The sequence below is a fragment of the Chelonia mydas genome, chromosome 1 (genome assembly GCF_015237465.2).
Source record: "Chelonia mydas isolate rCheMyd1 chromosome 1, rCheMyd1.pri.v2, whole genome shotgun sequence".
Taxonomy (NCBI): domain Eukaryota; kingdom Metazoa; phylum Chordata; order Testudines; family Cheloniidae; genus Chelonia; species Chelonia mydas.
The window spans coordinates 111,356,240-111,373,577 of record NC_057849.1 but is presented as its reverse complement, the minus strand read 5'-3'; the positions used below and the strand labels follow the sequence as shown (position 1 = coordinate 111,373,577).

Below are 17,338 nucleotides of genomic sequence, written 5' to 3'. Positions count from 1 at the left end.
TGGAGTGACACTGGTACATGTAAGAACAGAATCTAGCCCAAGAGGTTTTGCCCGTTTAAGATGACTTGAGGGCTTTTAAAACACAAAAACTAGTTTATAAACTGTTCTGGCAAGTGATTAATCCACAACTGCTCCTCATTTTTCTTTTTTGCTGCTTTCAAAATAATGACTTACTGAGATATTAAGACTCAAAAATTGGTCATCAAACGTGTGGTAACTTTATAGTTTCATTAGGATTTTTGGCGTGTTGACTTAGTGCTCCTCTTGAACTCCTCAGTTGACATGATTAGACTGCAGCTACGGGGCTAGAGCTTTGACAGCCGTCAGAGGTCAGTTTTTAAATGCCAAAACAGCAGTCTGTCATTGAATGAAGAGGACAGGAACTGTAAAAGCATCTAGAATACAATAGAATTCTTGTGTGTTTACAGAATAGTAATTAATACATCTATTAAAACTCCTAAGTACATTTCTCTGAATTGGAGGAACATTTAAATCATTTAAACAGAAGGTGCTGCACTAGCTGACTACCTGCACAAACACTGGACATATGTATCTATTTTTGAGTTTACATTGACCTTTTTTGGGTCAACTAAGGTGTCATTGGGAAGTCACATGACTATTCCACCTTGAGAAGAGCGCTCCCAGTTATATGGGAGGGGCAAGATTAATAAAAGAATAGCTATACTAGGGTAGAGTGGGGGTTTCAAATTCAAACAGGTTATTGTTTTAAGGTTTTAGGGGAGCATTTTTTTAAAGGAGTTTGCATTTATGCTCTTTAACTCCTCCAATCTAAAAAATAAACCTTAAACTAAGAAAAGAGCCCCAAGTGAAAACCAGACCACCTCTCTATGTAAACTACTGTTGCAATATTACTATAGTACTATATTTGTTTTGATCCTGCATTTTCAATAGAGCTAATGTGGAAGAGGAGAAGGAACATCACAGTGGCTACATCTCCGCTGCTATACCTACAATGCTTGTTCATCACTGGTGCAGCAGTGGAATCGTAGGATTGGAAAGGACCTCGAGAGGTCATCTTGTCCAGTCCCCTGCACTCACGGCAGAACTAGTATTATCTAGATAGACCATCCCTGACAGGTGTTTGTCTAACCTGCTGTTAAAAATCTCCAGTGATGGAGATTCCGCAGGAGCAGTGCAAGTGCTAGGTAGTCAGGGCTCTCAATTTTTCCAGCATCGTGTTCTGAATCTATCCTCTGACCAAGGGCATCAGGACATAGTGCTACAGCCTCAGCCCTGTCTTTGCTAGAATTTCCACTGTGGCAGACGCAGCATTGCTAGTCAGCGGGTACGTCATATTCTAGTATGGACACAGCCTGCGATACTAGCACTGAGCACCAGTATCAGGCGGGATACTGAACACATGGATGTTACTGTGATAGCAGCACTGTTAGTTGAACAAGGGGACCATGACGCTAAAACATGTTTTTTTAAAGTATCCTTTTATATCACAACAGTTCCAAAGAAACAATTACAAGTTTTATCTCCTCTCATACACATGCCACATATTCTACTTCAAAATTACAGTGAAAAAAGGGAGGAAAAAAATGTTTGCTTGTCAAATATCAGTAAACAAAGTTTAAGGTGGTGGGACAACAGCCCTGCCCACAATATATTTTTCAGTGTGATTTTTGTGATTGGTTAGAGGCGCAGTCAGCTTAACCGGGTACAAGTGACATGATTCAGTTTGTGTCCACACAGTATTTTCTCTGACACCACAGCTATGTTTGTGCATCTGAACCTCCCATGCTACCTAACCATGTGCTAAGAGAGTGTTCTGTGCAAACCTGGGCACCTATTCTGTAATGCCTCAGCATGTGAATAGAGTGCCCAAAGGACATGCACATAAAGTGATACAAAACAGTACATGGGGCAGTGTGCTCAACAGTGTCCTACTGTGCAGAGAGATTGGAGGAGGGAGAGCTGGCAAAACCAGTTACATATACCTGGCCACTGTGTCCTGCCTCGCAGCACAAAATAGTGTGACCTGCTGAACTAGGTATAGTGTACTAGCCTAGGTCTCTGCCAAGGGTGACAGACTCTTTAATCATATTGTGTGTGGATTCAACTCATGTTTAGAGCCAGCCATGCCAGAAAACACTTACCAATTTGTTTAAAAATTGTCATGCAGACAGGCCCTTTGGAATGGATTCTTCTTTTTCTTTTCAAAGACATTGGCGTTTATTAAAAGTGAAAGAATTGAATGGAATTCCCTTGATTTTTGTCAGGGGTTTTTGTAAGACCCCTGTGTTGCTTGCTGTTCCTAAACTGTATATTTTTTCGCACTTCCTTCTCCCTATTCTCCTTCCTCACTTTCTCATACTTCCCTCTAACAAGCAAATTCTTTGGATACCGAAACCCTCTTGCAGAAAAGGCAAAATACATATGGTTTACTATTCATTTTTGGAAACAGTTGCTACTAAGACTCAGTTGAACATGAGGTGTCAGTTACTTGAACGAACTTTCAAAAATCCATTTTGGTTTGAAGTCCTAAGCTGTCAGAGGCTGGGCCTATCATAGCTGACTAAAATGTGACAAAGGAGTATAACTATTGCCTGCAAGTCCAGACTTCTTTTCCTTCCAGAAAGAGTAAAGGCAATGTTGCATTAAAATAATTACTGTATAATAAAACCCATATGTACAAATGGTATATAGTCAGCATCAGAAGTCATCATCATTGTGATGATAGGACGATTGACATCCTTATAATCTGCTTCCCCTGCTCCCTTCCCTAATAGCCATATTAAATTCATTCAGCTTTTGGATCTATATGGGATTTATCTGTCAGTGTAGTTCTGTAAACACAACCTGGTAACTGAAAATCAAGATTATTTGTTTCTGCTTCTTACATCAGCAATTAGAACTTATTTGGCAGTTCAGCTAATGATGTGTGAGGCAAAATGGAAAATAACCGATCCACTTATAGCTATATCTTCTCTGCAATGCTGGCAGAAAGAAGAATGTTTATCAGTAAACTCAGCACATTTGACTGAGAAGATACATAAGGCGCACACATTGTAAAAGACTAATTTTACAATCTAGACTAACAGAACTTTAAAGCAATCTGTATCTAATGATATAGAATCATGATACAGTATTATTGGAATCATTTCCCCCAATAAATAGTAACTGTTGATGAATTTGACAGTGAATATGTTGAGTCATGTATGCTTATCATAAAATAGCTCTTCTATGTCTGAATGGAATTCTTATTATCAGCAATAGATAGTGAAGACTGTACGTACTTCCCAAGTTTGATTTACCATCTTGTAACGGAATGCATTCCAGTGGATCTTAGCAAATCACAGCATGTCATTCTAACTCCTCTGCTGGTGAACTTTTAACTTGAAACTCTAGCAGAGAGCTCGGCAAGCCTGGCTAACTGATGTGAAACTGTGGAAGTAAATCACTTTGCTGGGAACAAGGGGAAGTCCCGCATATTGTTTCTCACAACTTTATTGTCTGCAGCTTCTCTGCACTATAGCAGTTGATTTTTTTAAAATAAGAATTAAATTAATTGGATTTCCAATTATGGAAAATATGGAATTCCAAAGCAGAGCTCACTCCTATATGATTCCAGAGAATGAAGAAGTTCCACACAGGGGTATTCATGATGTCCATAATACCAATGGAAATGAAGGCGAGAAAGCAGTGTCAAAATTACAACGTAGGCACAGTGACATAAAAGTATACAAAGAATTTTGTGACTTTTATGCAAGATTGTAAGTTCACTTTTTCAGGTTGGGATGTTACTGTGGTAAAATCATTTTAAAATCTGAAGTTGTTTTTTTTCAGTGAAATTTCATGTAGAATGTGTTTGAACCACTCTCTAATGTAAACCTTACTATTCCTATGATATATTTCTAGTTTTGATCTCTACTAAAACTTGCAACAGTTGCTGTAAACAAAACCATACTTTAATTTCAGTAAGTTTTATTTCAATTACACGTATTAGATTGGATTTGTAAAATAGACTATGTGTTCTGTGAGACTTCTGATTTTAGGTTCTGTAAGTTATGGGGGAAATGTATACTGTCCCATTGGTAACAATAGAAAAACCATTCTACATTCATCAGTAGTGCTATAGGAATACATATTTCTCAAAGGAAAGTGAAGAAATATTTGTGCATTTTTTGGGAGAAAGGAGGGTTATAAGGCTTTGTTTTGCTTGAAGCTGTAATTTTCCAAGTTTCTTCATTTTATGCTGTTGCTTAGATTATTTCATATCTGACAAATGCTGAAAGTTGAATTTTAAGCTGTAGTCTTCGTTTATCATTCTTAGTATTCAAGAGCTGTTGAGCTCTAAAGAAAGGTCACAGTTTATATTGTGATCAATATTCGCGTCAAATCCAGTTTATTCTGTTATTGGGTATGACAAATTAAGCGATTCAGTTCTCTTCCATAAAGCACAATGGTTTCGATGGAAATAGATTGTGGAGAAAGGCAGTTAGATATGCAGCTTAAACACAACTGTTTGCTCCAAGCATTTATTTTTGTATGTGTTTGACTGAAACCCCTGTGGGATAAAATGTTCTTAGTTTAATACTCTTTGTCAGGGATTTTGTTCGTGCAGGTATCTCTCTGGAAGACCCCTTTTTCTGTAAAGTGCTGTAGAATAGAAAAAAGCAGCTGATTAATAATAACTAGTCAAGTGTTTCTTTAACCAGGGGTTAGCCTGTTTTGTGGTACAACAGGATAAGGAATAGAGCAGCTTTCAACTATTTAATCAAATGTATACTTGCTAGTACTTTGTATCAGATTGTTCCTGCACAAAGTGCTGAGCATCCTCCAACTCCTATTGAAATTAATGGGAGTCACAGGCACTCAGCACCTTGTGTGGGATTGAGCCTTTTATATTTATAGATAGAGCATGATTTTTTTTCTGAACAATAAAATGTTTATTTTTGAAGAATAAAATAGAATTGTTTTCTAAACTTCTGATTAAATGTTTGGATCAAATCAGATTACCAACAAATTCAAATACCTGAAATTGTTCTTGTATACACTCTAGAACACGTTTTATTAACATTTGTCAGATGTTGTGAAAATTAAGAGTTGTCCTGTGCATTCTCCATTTTACAGATAAGTATTTAGTAGAAAACTTAGTCTCAAAGACTTAAGTTTTGAGAATTTAGATTTAAGCAAGAAAGCCTCTTGCAGTGTGAAAAATCAAGCATGGAATTTGAAATTTTAGAGGAGTTCCTCATTTGACTGCAAAGGAGCTGTGTTGATTTATTGCAGATGAGGATTTGTCCTTAAAAGTTAGAGTTTAGTCCCTCTGATATTTGCAAATGTTGTATTATAATGTTATTACTACATGCCTTTAAGAAGCACACCCAAGCATTATTTGGAAGTTTTCCTAATCTCTGATTCAAATTCCATGTAGCTTCAAGTCATTTTTCAAAATGGATAAATCTAAAAAACACTTTTTACCATGTACCATTCCTTACCTCTTGATTATTTCTGCCATAGCAGTTATGTTAAATATGTTCTATCCTTTTTATTGATGCCTCAGATATTTTGAATTGGTTTTGAATTGATATTCACTTTCAGAACAATATTCTTGCTTTGATCTCAGATAGGGAAACATCTTTAATTACTGATGAAATTGGCTCTTGTCTTCCATAATCATTGTAATTGTTTATTTCCATTTTCTTTCTTGTAGTGGTTGATTGAATGAAAATATAACCTATTTTTTTCCCCTCATACAAGCCTGAACATACATTTTTGACCAAAATTTCTTAGAATAGCGTGCTGCTTTGAGAAAAAAAAAATTGAAACATCTCACAACTTTTTCCTCCATTAAGGGACTGCTGCAACTCCCATTACAGTCAGTGGAAAGATTTCCATGACTTCAGTGGAAGTTTGATCGGGACAGTTGGCTTTTCAAAAGACAAATGAAATCAAATCAGTTGAACTGAGTGTTTCCTTTTTCTTTATCTCCTCATTTTAGAAAAGATCAACAATCTCTTTTTGGTTTGTTTTTTGTTACAGTAATATGGCAAATGCTCTTGCAAATGCCATATGTGAGCGCTGCAAAGGGGGCTTTGCACCTGCTGAGAAGATTGTTAACAGCAATGGTGAACTGTACCATGAACAGTGTTTTGTGTGTGCCCAGTGCTTTCAGCAGTTCCCTGAAGGGCTCTTTTACGAGGTAAGTTGGTTAAAATGTTTTTCTCCCATGAGTTTCTTGGCTTTTGTTTTCTATAATGTACAAATGATAAATACTGATAGTTCATTTGTTTATAAAATATTATCACAGAATGGTAGGAGCATTCTTTGAAAAGAAATATCTAGCAGAGACAGAAGGAAGTAGAGACATTTCTAGTTTTGCCTTTAAAGACACATTATGGGACATTTCTATGACACGTACATAATGTGGGAGTGCAGGAGTTTTGCCTATAAAGACACGTTATGTACATTGTACTGGAAGCACGCAGAAAACACAGCTACTAAAATGAAATGTAATGTAGAGAGTGAAATCCTGACCCTGTTGACTTCGTTGTGGCCAGGATTTCACCCAGAGTATTTCTATTAGAGATGAGCCCATGACGTGCTGTTCAGATTCAGATTTGAATGTACCGAGAGTATGATGGGATTTGGATCAGGTATACTACTTCAGGACCATTTCTAATAAGGTTTAGCATTTTAAACTAATAAAACTAAAACAATTCTGAGTTAATGCTTTGCTCATTCCATTGTATTATACTCTCAGAACCTTGTATCACTTTTGTTATGCAGTTTCTTGGCATAGCAATCTGGGAATATTCTAAATCAATTGTTAAACATTGAATTCAAGGGTGTTTTAGCATATTTTTCTAAAATTTATGTTCTCTCAGGTCAAATGTGTATTTTAATTTTAATCCAGTTTTCCCAACCTCTTTTCTCTTTCATGGGGATTCAGGCTGTGGGTGGGCTATTTTCACCTAGTACAAAGTGACCTTAGAGAGAGCTTTTGACCAGTCTAGAAAATATTGAGTGATTTGTGTAGGACAGGCTAACGCCTGGGAGATAGGCAAGTATTGTCCATATGGTATTTGACAGATGAGGAATGGAGGCTTAGAAAGTTTGAGAAGGATTTTTCAAAGTGCCTAACTCTCTTGTGCATTTCTGAAAATCCTATTCTAAGTGACTTTCCATGGCCACACAGGAAGTTTGTGGCCACAATGGGACTAGAACTCAGATTTCCTTCATCCCAGTCCCGTGCTTTTGCCACGAGGCAATCCTAGCCCAATTACAGCCGTTAAATACTGGTCCATTATAGATACTTCTATTTAATGGTTATTTTATGTCTTAGTTTATATATAATAACACTTTATTCACCACTTTAAATGTATGGGGCACTTTACAAAATGGATAAAGGTAGGGTCACTGCCCAAATGCTTACAATCCCGCGTAGTCACATAAAATACCTAGAGCAGCAGCATGGAAAGATTTATGTCACATTACAATCTCAGAATGGAATAAACCAGCTCTTACTAACCTATTCACATTGTCTAGCACTTCTAAGGTGCTTCAGACATGATGCAGTATGAAAAGAAGCAATATTATTATTTCAGTTAACACTCTCGCCACGTCCCCAGGCCCTTCCTGTTTTCCTGTACAGTCAGAATCTTTGGACTTTCCACCAAACGCATCTCTTGCATCTTTATTTTCACTGGTTCTATTTCTAATTCAAGAGTGAAGGAGATACAACTGGACGTGAGCTGGGCTATTGGGTGGAGTAGTGGGAGCAGGAGCTTGGTTTCAGAGCAGCGCAAACAGCTGGGTAAGGAGGGGAAAAGCATCCGGAAGCAGGAGGATGCCTGGTTGTGAGGGGGAAAAGGGTACTGAGAACTATAGGGCTGCAAAAGCAGAGGTAGGGAAGGGCAAGCCTGGGCAGAGGTGGAGAAGTGGATGGGAAAGAGACAGTCAAGCACAGAGAAATAAATAACACAGTGAGGCAAGGCTACTGGGAGAAAGGAAGGAGAACAGGTTTGAAGAGGCAGTTGGGTAGAAGCCATTAACTGGGACTTGATCAGGATGAGATCTATTTCTGGGACATACTGTAGTGGCTGCCAGAAGGTATCTGGAAGGAGTGTGTGCAGCATACTGGCTGGTAGGAGAGGAGACTGGGGCAAGCTGATTGCTGTGAGCTTGCTGAGAATTTATTATTCTTTGGCTGGCTTGAGGATCCAGTCCTGCAGGAATTCAGCAAATCCTCAGATGTTGGAGCAGTTCTTGGGTATCATTTTAGTGGCACAGTAGAAGAAAGGGCTTAAATCACAACTCAGCCTATGTTCACACCTAACCCAAAAAGATTAAAATCCCTTTAGTGCTCACACACAGCCATATGTGAATAGTCTCAAAGAGCATAAGCAAGTGCCCCTGTGTTGTTTGGATGTATCTAGGCTCTTTGCATCAACAATGAAGCAAATGCCTCTCCCCTCCCCCATTATCTATTTAATGTCTCCCTTAACATTCTTGTCTCTGGTGTGAAAGCATGTATTGTCTGGCCAAGCTGGAAGAAAGACAGGAGCCAATGGATGTGGTTTATTCATGGATTCTAAGGCCAGAAGGGACAACTGTGATCATCTAGTCCAGGGGTGGGCAAACTACGGCCTGTGGGCCGGATCCGGCCCCCTGGGGCTTTGGATCCGGCCTGCGGGATTGCCACCCCTGTGGCACCGCTCCGGGAAGCGGCCACACCACGTCCCTGGGGCCCCGAGGGGTGGAGGTGGGGGGTGGGGGCAGAGAGCTCTGCACGCTGCTCTTGCCTGTGGGTACCTTCCCCAAAGCTCCCATTGGCCAGGAACGGCTTACTGTGGCCAGTGGGAGCTTCGGGGGAGGTACCCACAGGTGAGGGAAACACGCAGAGCCCTCTGTGCCCCCCCTCTCCCCCACAGTGTTACCATACACACTGTTTGTAACACCCATTGTTTCATGTTCTCTGTGTGTATATGTATCTTCCTACTGTATTCTCCACTGAATGCATCCGATGAAGTGAGCTGTAGCTCACAAAAGCTTATGATCAAATAAATTTGTTAGTCTCTAAGGTGCCACAGGTCCTCCTTTTCTTTTTGCGGATACAAACTAACACGGCTACTACTCTGAAACCTGTAAAATGAGGATAATTCTTAGCTAGGAAGGGCATGTGATGATGAACTTGTCTGTGAAACTTTGGAAGAATGTGCTATAGAAGGACAAAGTATTTATTAAAATATTGGGGATGAGACTTTAAAGAATGGGTGCTTAAGTTAGGCACATACGGCATTATCTTGCATCACTGAACTCAAGATTACCATTGCCGTTGATCTCAATGGGAACAGCATCAGAGCCCTAAATCCTTATTGAGGTTCCTAAGTAAGTGGCCCAATTTTTCAAAGCATCCATCAGTTTCATTTTTGAAAATTTGGTTCACGTATTTCGGAGCCTAACTGGGGCACATATTTAAAGGGGAAAAAAAGTCTTGGTCTGTGTGTTTCGATGTTATTGCCTTCTTTGAGGCAACAATTATTGCTCTTCGGGCATTTTAAAAAAATCTGCAGCCAACACTTGTAGAACATTTAAAAGCAATTGTCATGCAAGGGTATGGAACTGAGTAACTGACATGTGAGCGATACCAAGGTAACTTGGTGCAAGTTACTCATTCTTCCTTCACTATGAACACATTTTGCATTTGAGACATGCTTGCAAAATTGTTACGAAAATTTACCAGTGGAGGCACAAATTCTACTAACCTGAATTTACAATATTTTAATGAAAGCAATATTTTACTTGCTTGTTTCCCCCCCAAAATTTATTTACCGTGTGTGTGGAGTTTTGCAAGGCAGAATCAAGTCAGACTATGGGAAATGCTTCAGGAATGAGTGCTGATTAAGTTAGCTGTTTCAGAGTTTTGTGACTGATAATGTGACACTCCCTAAATTAGTAGATTACGGCCCAATCCTTAAAACATTTCCACACAGGTGCAACGTTATTTACACAAGTAGTCTTATTTAAATCAAGTAGAGTAGTGATGTGGAATGCAGCTAATGTTGGTACATTGATTACTTGTGTGAGTACTATTTGCAGTGTTTGTACAATATGGTTTCAATCCGAGGACCCAATTCTGCACTTAATGGAGGAGTAAAATCTTTAGCAGAAGCCACGAAGAAGACTCTGCTGTCTTCCTCTTTAACTGCGATATAGCAAGGTTTCTCCTGAGAGAAGTAGCTGCTTTGCCTGCTAATTCACAACTACATTTAAGTGCCCTTACCACAACTCAATTAAATTTTATAAAATAGGTACACTAACCGTCACATTTTTATCTAATATGTATTTAAACACCCATATTTTAACCAAGTTTTATACCAAAGATTTTTTTCATAATTCATGAAGTAATTTCATCTAGTCATATACCTAAGTGCATTCTGTATTAACAGTAAAAAGAGCAGAACATTACCACAGCCAGCTCCAGGAAGACCTCCACTCACTGTGCAGCCACAGGGGTTAAAAAGCAAACAAAATGTTAGGATACATGTGGAATGGAGACTAATTGGAGAGTAGAATAATGCCAATGTATAAACCAATGGTATGCCCTCATCTGGAATACTATGCGCAGATTGGATCGGATAAGGGTAAAACAAAAATAGAGGGAGTTCAGGCATGGGTGCTGAGATTGATCCGAGGCATGGATAAGCTCTCATACGTAAAGATATTGAAAAGACTGGCATGTTTACCAGAGAGATGTGCTCGGATTTTCAGAAGAGCCCCAGGAGCTAGAACTTCAATGGGATTTCAGTGTCTAACTTTCCTAGGCTCCTTTGAAAATCCTAGCTGAGATGAATGAGAGAGGACCTGATAAATGTGTAGAAAACAATGACTGGTACAGAGAAGATAGATTGGGAACTTCTGTTCACCCTGTCTCATACTGTGAGACATTAAATGAAATTGAAAGGCAACTTCAAATCTTGTAAAGGGAATTATATTTTCACACAATGCAAAACTAGCTTGTGGAACTCACTGCAATCTCATTGAGGCCAGAAGCTGAGAAGGAGTCCAAAAAGGATTAGACATTTATGGATAGTAAGAATATCCAAGTTATAATAGTAATTATATGGTAAAAGAAATACCCCGAGGAATTTTGGAAGGGATATAAACCCTTAACATGTTGTAGGGCATAAGATAACCTCTACTGTTGGGGAATAGGAGTAAACTTTCCCTGGGGCACCTTACACCATAACTTAACTACTGCAGGGTTTCTTGAACCTTGTTCTGAAGCATCTGGTACTGGTCCCTGTTGATGACAGAATACTGGACTAGGTTGACCACTATTCTGATCCAGTCTCGTAATTTGGCAATTCCTATATTTCTGTGTTCCTGTTATTAGAAACAAGTATGACAGATTTTTGGAGTCCATCTAGATTTAAAATTATATATAACTGAACACCCTCAATTTTAAATATATATATTTAAAATAGCCATTAAATTAACCCTATGCAATATGAATTCTCTAACCAACTTACATGTTAAAAATAAAGCAAAACAAAATAAAAAAATTAAAATCTTAGTAAACTAAGCAGCGTCTGTTGTTCATCTTGTTAAACTGCCATCTTCACAATAAATCCTGAGTTGTACAGTTTATATTATTGAATGCTGGATGCAGGATCAGAAAAGGTGGGTAAATATGCATTTATTTTGTGGATTTTTAATAGTGCACTACAGTGGTTCACTTAATTATATGTTACCAGCTGCTTCATTATTCAGTTTATTTTTACTTTTTCTGCAAATGAAATATTCCTTTTGTTACAAGTCAGAAACTTAGGAGTGAACGGGATATTTCTGGTTAACAGCAGGCTGCCTTTTTCTATATAGTTCAAGTGTGTTGCTCACTTTGAGCCTTTTAAGGTATGGATCCTCAACCTCATTATAGACTCACCCCACTAGTGTGAAGAAATAGAGGCCCTATAATGTTTACTATAAGGTTTGATGCACTGTTGTGTATGACAGAGCCATTGAGCTTTGTTATGCTACACAGAACAGTTCTGTGCATTCGAGTTCCCTTGTGCATCTAGCTATCACTTCCAGTTAGCAGGAGGATAGACTGAACATGAGAGTTCCTTCAGGCCTGAGCTCAATAGAACCTCCCAGTGTCTTGTTTGATCTCAGGAGCTCTAAAGAATAATTTTCCAGTCCTGGGTGGTGGTCCATGAATGCCTGTCAGCTTTATTTTGCTCTTGTCAAAGCATCTGCTGTAGGGATACAAATACGTGCTAATTGGTCCAACTTAAAAATAAACCATACGAATTCCTACTACTACTACCAGCAGAGGGTATCTCTGCAGACATTTTTCTACCAAATGCTCTTTTTAGGTGTTTCTATATCTTAGGGAGAACATAATTTCCCAAATAGAGAGAGACAGGAATAAATTACTTTTGTGTCCCCTTCTTGTGTATGGACCAGACCACTTGCAGTGGTTCTGGAAACATACTTTCTCCTGGGATCTTTCTGGAGCACAAACTGCTTGATCGATAATGATTTGTCAATTTTGCAGTATATTTGAAAGATCTAAGGTTGGCTGTAGAGTAATATTTCCTGAAAGAAGGATTGCAAAAGTGCTTACACTTTTTATTAAGATAGCCATCATCCAAGTCCTGCTTTACACCAGGCCTGTAACAGTCAGTCTGGAATTCCCTACGGGTCTAGGAGTCCTGCATTCCTCGCCAGGTGGACAGAAATGTAGGATCACGGCTAAAGGCACAATGTCAACTTGAAAATCACATTTCTGAGAATCAGAAAACTTTGTACCTACTATAGTGACAAACTAACAAGTAAGATTACAAAAACCAAAAGAGATAGGGGAAGAAGAGTCTCCTCTACTTTTTTCAGCAGTCTCTCGTTGGAGTCAGTTTTTGAAGTTTTTTTGTTGTAATATTGCGACTTTTAGGTCTGTAATCGAGTGACCAGAGAGATTGAAGTGTTCTCCGACTGGTTTTTGAATGTTATAATTCTTGACGTCTGATTTGTGTCCATTTATTCTTTTACGTAGAGACTGTCCGGTTTGGCCAGTATACGTGGCAGAGGGGCATTGCTGGCACATGATGGCATATATCACATTGGTAGATGTGCAGGTGAACGAGCCTCTGATAGTGTAGCTGATGTAATTGGGCCCTATGATGTCTCCTGAATAGATATGTGGACACAGTTGGCAACGGGCTTTGTTGCAAGGATAGGTTCCTGGGTTAGTGTTTTTGTTGTGTGGTGTGTGGTTGCTGGTGAGTATTTGCTTCAGGTTGGGCATATGTAGATTTGCGTGCAGTGGCAATGATCCCAAACAGAGTTAACATGTATAGATAGAGCTCCATTGTATCACTCAATAACACAAAACAGGAAGCATTCAGATTTCAAACTCTTATATGTTCATGTCCAGATCCTTTCCAACTCTTATATGTAATCTGTTTTATAGCATTATGCTGTATGACATTACTGAGTGTTTGGCATATTTGATTTGTGCTAACATCAGACAGGTTGCATGACTCACTGTAGAACACTGGCTTTTCATTCCTAGTGCCCCCAGTGACGTTCAGCATGAGAACTAAGCTTGGGATCTCAAGTTGATAGTGGAGAGCAGTCTGCATCATAAAATCGCCACCCGGCTAGACAGTTCAGTGTGACTCACCCTGCTGTATAATGGTTCATAAAGATAAAAATTCTCTGATCCTTAGAGAATCATAATAGAGTAATATACAGGAGCTAATGTGTAAATGTTATACTATTCCTAATTTATGCTTAATATTCACTGTTTGTTTTGTTTTTTAGTTTCCAGTTGAAAATGCTTCCTATTGACTCCATTTTAATGGTTGTCTCAATTTGTAAAATACCGAACATTTTATAGTAAACATAATGAGATGTCTAGTTTTAACATAAAAAGAAAAGGAGTACTTGTGGCACCTTAGAGACTAACCAGTTTATTTGAGCATGAGCTTTCGTGAGCTACAGCTCACTTCATCGGATGCATCCGATGAAGTGAGCTGTAGCTCACGAAAGCTCATGCTCAAATAAACTGGTTAGTCTCTAAGGTGCCACAAGTACTCCTTTTCTTTTTACGAATACAGACTAACACGGCTGTTACTCTGAAACCAGTTTTAACATAGTTAGCATTTGCATCTGGTTATGATGGATCGGCAACCTTTCAAAGAAGAAGAGCCATTTTTTGTTTTTGTCTTTGACCAAAATATTTTGAGACCCGCATCACACGCAAAGCTCCTTGTAGAGTTAGAATTTATCAACTAATAATAATTGAATATATTCAAATTATCACCACTCACCAATACTTCTAATGCGACTTCTGCCATTTGATTTGAATATAAACAGGAGGGGGCTCTGGGCTGGGGTAAGGAATTGAGGTGCAGAAGGGGGTTGTGGGGTCTGGGAGGAAGCTTGGGTACAGGAGGTGGTTCTGAGCTGGGCCAGCGGGTTGGGGTGCGGGAGGGGGTGCGAGGTGCAGGCTGTGGCTGGGAGGCGCTTACCACAGGTGGCTCCCATCTAGCGGTGAAGCTGGGCTCTGGCCCCACGCTGCTCCTGGAAGCGGCTGGCACGTTTCTGCGTCCCCCTGGTTCAGGGGAGGCAGCTGTGCACACTGCCTCTGCCCCCAGCACTGTCCTCACAGCTCCCGTTGGGTGGGGCAGGGGCGGATTAAAGATTTTGCCGCCCCTAGGCCCTGAAATAATTGCTGTCCCAGCTCACCTCCACTCCGCCTCTGCCTCCGCCCCTGAGCGTGCCGCCGGGTCCTGCTTCTCCCCGCTCCCTGCCAGTGCTTGTGCGCGAAACAGCTTCGCGAAGGAGCGGGGAAGAGGGGGGAACGTGGCGCGCTCAGGAGAGGAGGCGGGGCCAGGGCGGGGATTTGGGGAAGGGGACCAATAGGGGCAGGGAGGGGGCGGGGAATGGGGGCGGGGAAGGGGTGGAGTTGGGGCGGGGGTAGAGGGCGCAAACCGGCGCTGAGGGAAGTAGCCTCTGGCTGCTATTATAAATTTGCCGCCCTAGGCCTAGGCCTTGTCGTTAATACGCCGCTGGGCGGGGGCGGTGCTTGTGGGCATGGACAGCGCACGGAGACCTGCTGGCCCCCTCCCCCCAAAGGGCACGCAGAGACTTGCCAGGAGCCAGCTGCTTCCGGGAGAGGCGTGGGGCCAGAGCCCTGCTGCGCTGCCGGCCAGGAGCTGCCTGTGGTAAGTGCCTCCCAGCCAGAGTTTGCACCTTGCACCCCCTCAAAAAACAGCTGCCCGCAAGGGGGCAGCCAAAGAGCTTCATGCAGCTCTGGAGCCGCAGATTGTCGTCCCCTGGGTTATGAGATGCCTGAAGGCACCCATACATGAGCAGTTCCTCCCCTTCATTCCAAGCCATGTTTGCCTATATATTATTACAGTAGTAGTTCTACAGCACTACCTTCACTTCCTTGAAATCATTTCCCGTCTGTTTCTGTGAAGACGAGCCTGAACCAGAAAATCACGTCTGAACCACCCTGGACTTTGAGAAAGTTCAGATCTAAATTCAAGCCATGTGTCTCGCCTCAAACTCTGTAATAGGCCAGTTTGAAGCTCCAAATCTAGAACTTTGTTGAGAAAGAGATCAGATATGAACTTCCTTAGCCTCATCAGTTTTTCAGATTAATTGAATGGAAGTTCTCTTCGTACATTTTTCTGTACGTTATACTACTGAGCTGGAAAGTTGTTTTGCGCAGTAAATTGCAGAGATTTTTGACATGAACATTCTCCTGCACTTATTTCCTCCAATATGCAGCGCCATTCTTTCAGGAAGTGCAGAGTGCAGAGGAGATCAGAGGGGTTCAGGGAAAATGCTTCCTAGTAGGAAAGGTGTTTATAAGTTGATTCAGTAATTCAAAGGTTAATTCCTGCCAGTATCACTGTATGTTGCATCAGATTTTGTGTATCCTGTCTGACTTAAATATTGTCTGACATACTGTAAACGATAACAGAGAGCAAAAGCTTTAGACTCTCAGCTTTTTAAAAGCGGAGTTAATCCTGTAACAAATAATGTATTGCATGCTTAATGTTAACGTAAGGTAGCTAGATTTAGTATGCAAGGGGTTGATCAGTTTGTCTACCACAAAAACCTGTTTCTGTATGTCTCATTTTTGTTATAGCCAAGTCATCTTTTACAGTTTAATTGCATCTGGGAATGATACAGTATTGTGATGGTATGTATATTATTGATGTGAAATGTGAAGTACACTTTTTATTCCTCTAACTTCCAGTTTGTTTCCCATTTTCAGTTTGAAGGAAGGAAGTATTGTGAACATGATTTTCAGATGCTTTTTGCCCCTTGCTGTCATCAGTGTGGTAAGTTTTATACTGATCATTTAATGTAAGTTCAACATATAACCTTGGAAAAGAATGCAATCCTTGTGATTACACCGAGCACACCAAGTCAGACTATTCTGCCAGCCTGAGTTCCCTTTACCTGGCATTGCTGGGATAGGCTCCCCACCGTTTTCCAGCCAAGCACACAGGCAGGGCCACACCCCGCTGCACAGAGAGCCAGAGATCCGCTCTGGGAAGGCTCAGCTTAAGGAGCTTGCCACAGCACCTGGATGTCCACCCTCCCTTGGAGTACAAAACCAAAATTATATGAAATTAGCCTCTTCCCTCCAGTGTGGAGGAGGGTATACACAACTTCTCATTCCCCCAGTTAGAAATCATATAAACTGGGTTATATTATAAACCAGAAATAAATTTATTAACTATAAAAGGTGTATTTTAAGTAGTTAAGGAGGTAGCAGACAGAACAAGGCAGATTACTAAGAAAATAAAACAGAGCACACAAACTAAGCTTAATACACTAAAGAAACTGGTTACATGTAAGTTCTCACCCTAAATGTGGTTCTAATAATCTTCTTCACAGGCCAAACGCCCTTCCAGTGGGGTTCAGTTCTTTCCTCCAGTTCAGTCTTTGTTGTTTCCAGCAGTCATCTTGGGTTGGGTAGCAGGGGAGAACAGATGACCTGGGTTACCTCACTCCCCACCCTTAAATAGGATTTGCATAAGGCGGGAGTCCTTTGTTTCCTAGTTGGACCCCCCTTTCCTTACAGTGGAAAGTTAAAAGAAGTCCCAAGTAATGTTTTAGTATCATGTGACAAGACCACCTGACTATGTGGGGCCCTTGTAGCCATTCTTCACAGGCTGACCCACAGGTTCACAGGAAGACTAAGCTTTTTTTACAGTCCATTGTCCTTGTTGATGGGCCATCCGCCCTGTCTGGCTTTTCCATTGTTGTATCTGAAGTGTTGGCAGTGGGCATCCCCCAAAGTAGCACAGTTGAAATACAGATACGTAGTCAATATTCC

General features: G+C 40.5%; 1 protein-coding gene across 12 annotated transcripts in view; it reads left to right on the top strand.

Annotated features, from left to right (window-relative positions):
- Positions 1-17,338, top strand: part of LIMS1 (LIM zinc finger domain containing 1) — a 127,731-nt gene that overhangs the window by 82,580 nt on the left and 27,813 nt on the right. For 11 of the 12 annotated variants that reach the window (XM_037897586.2, XM_043536261.1, XM_037897594.2 and 8 more), the window contains 2 exons: positions 6,013-6,172; positions 16,268-16,334. In XM_037897586.2, the coding sequence (XP_037753514.1) occupies positions 6,013-6,172; positions 16,268-16,334 (227 nt within the window). Of the gene's footprint in view, positions 1-3,431; positions 3,741-6,012; positions 6,173-16,267; positions 16,335-17,338 lie in introns of those variants that run through there. The other variant, XM_043536268.1, reaches the window with a different exon arrangement.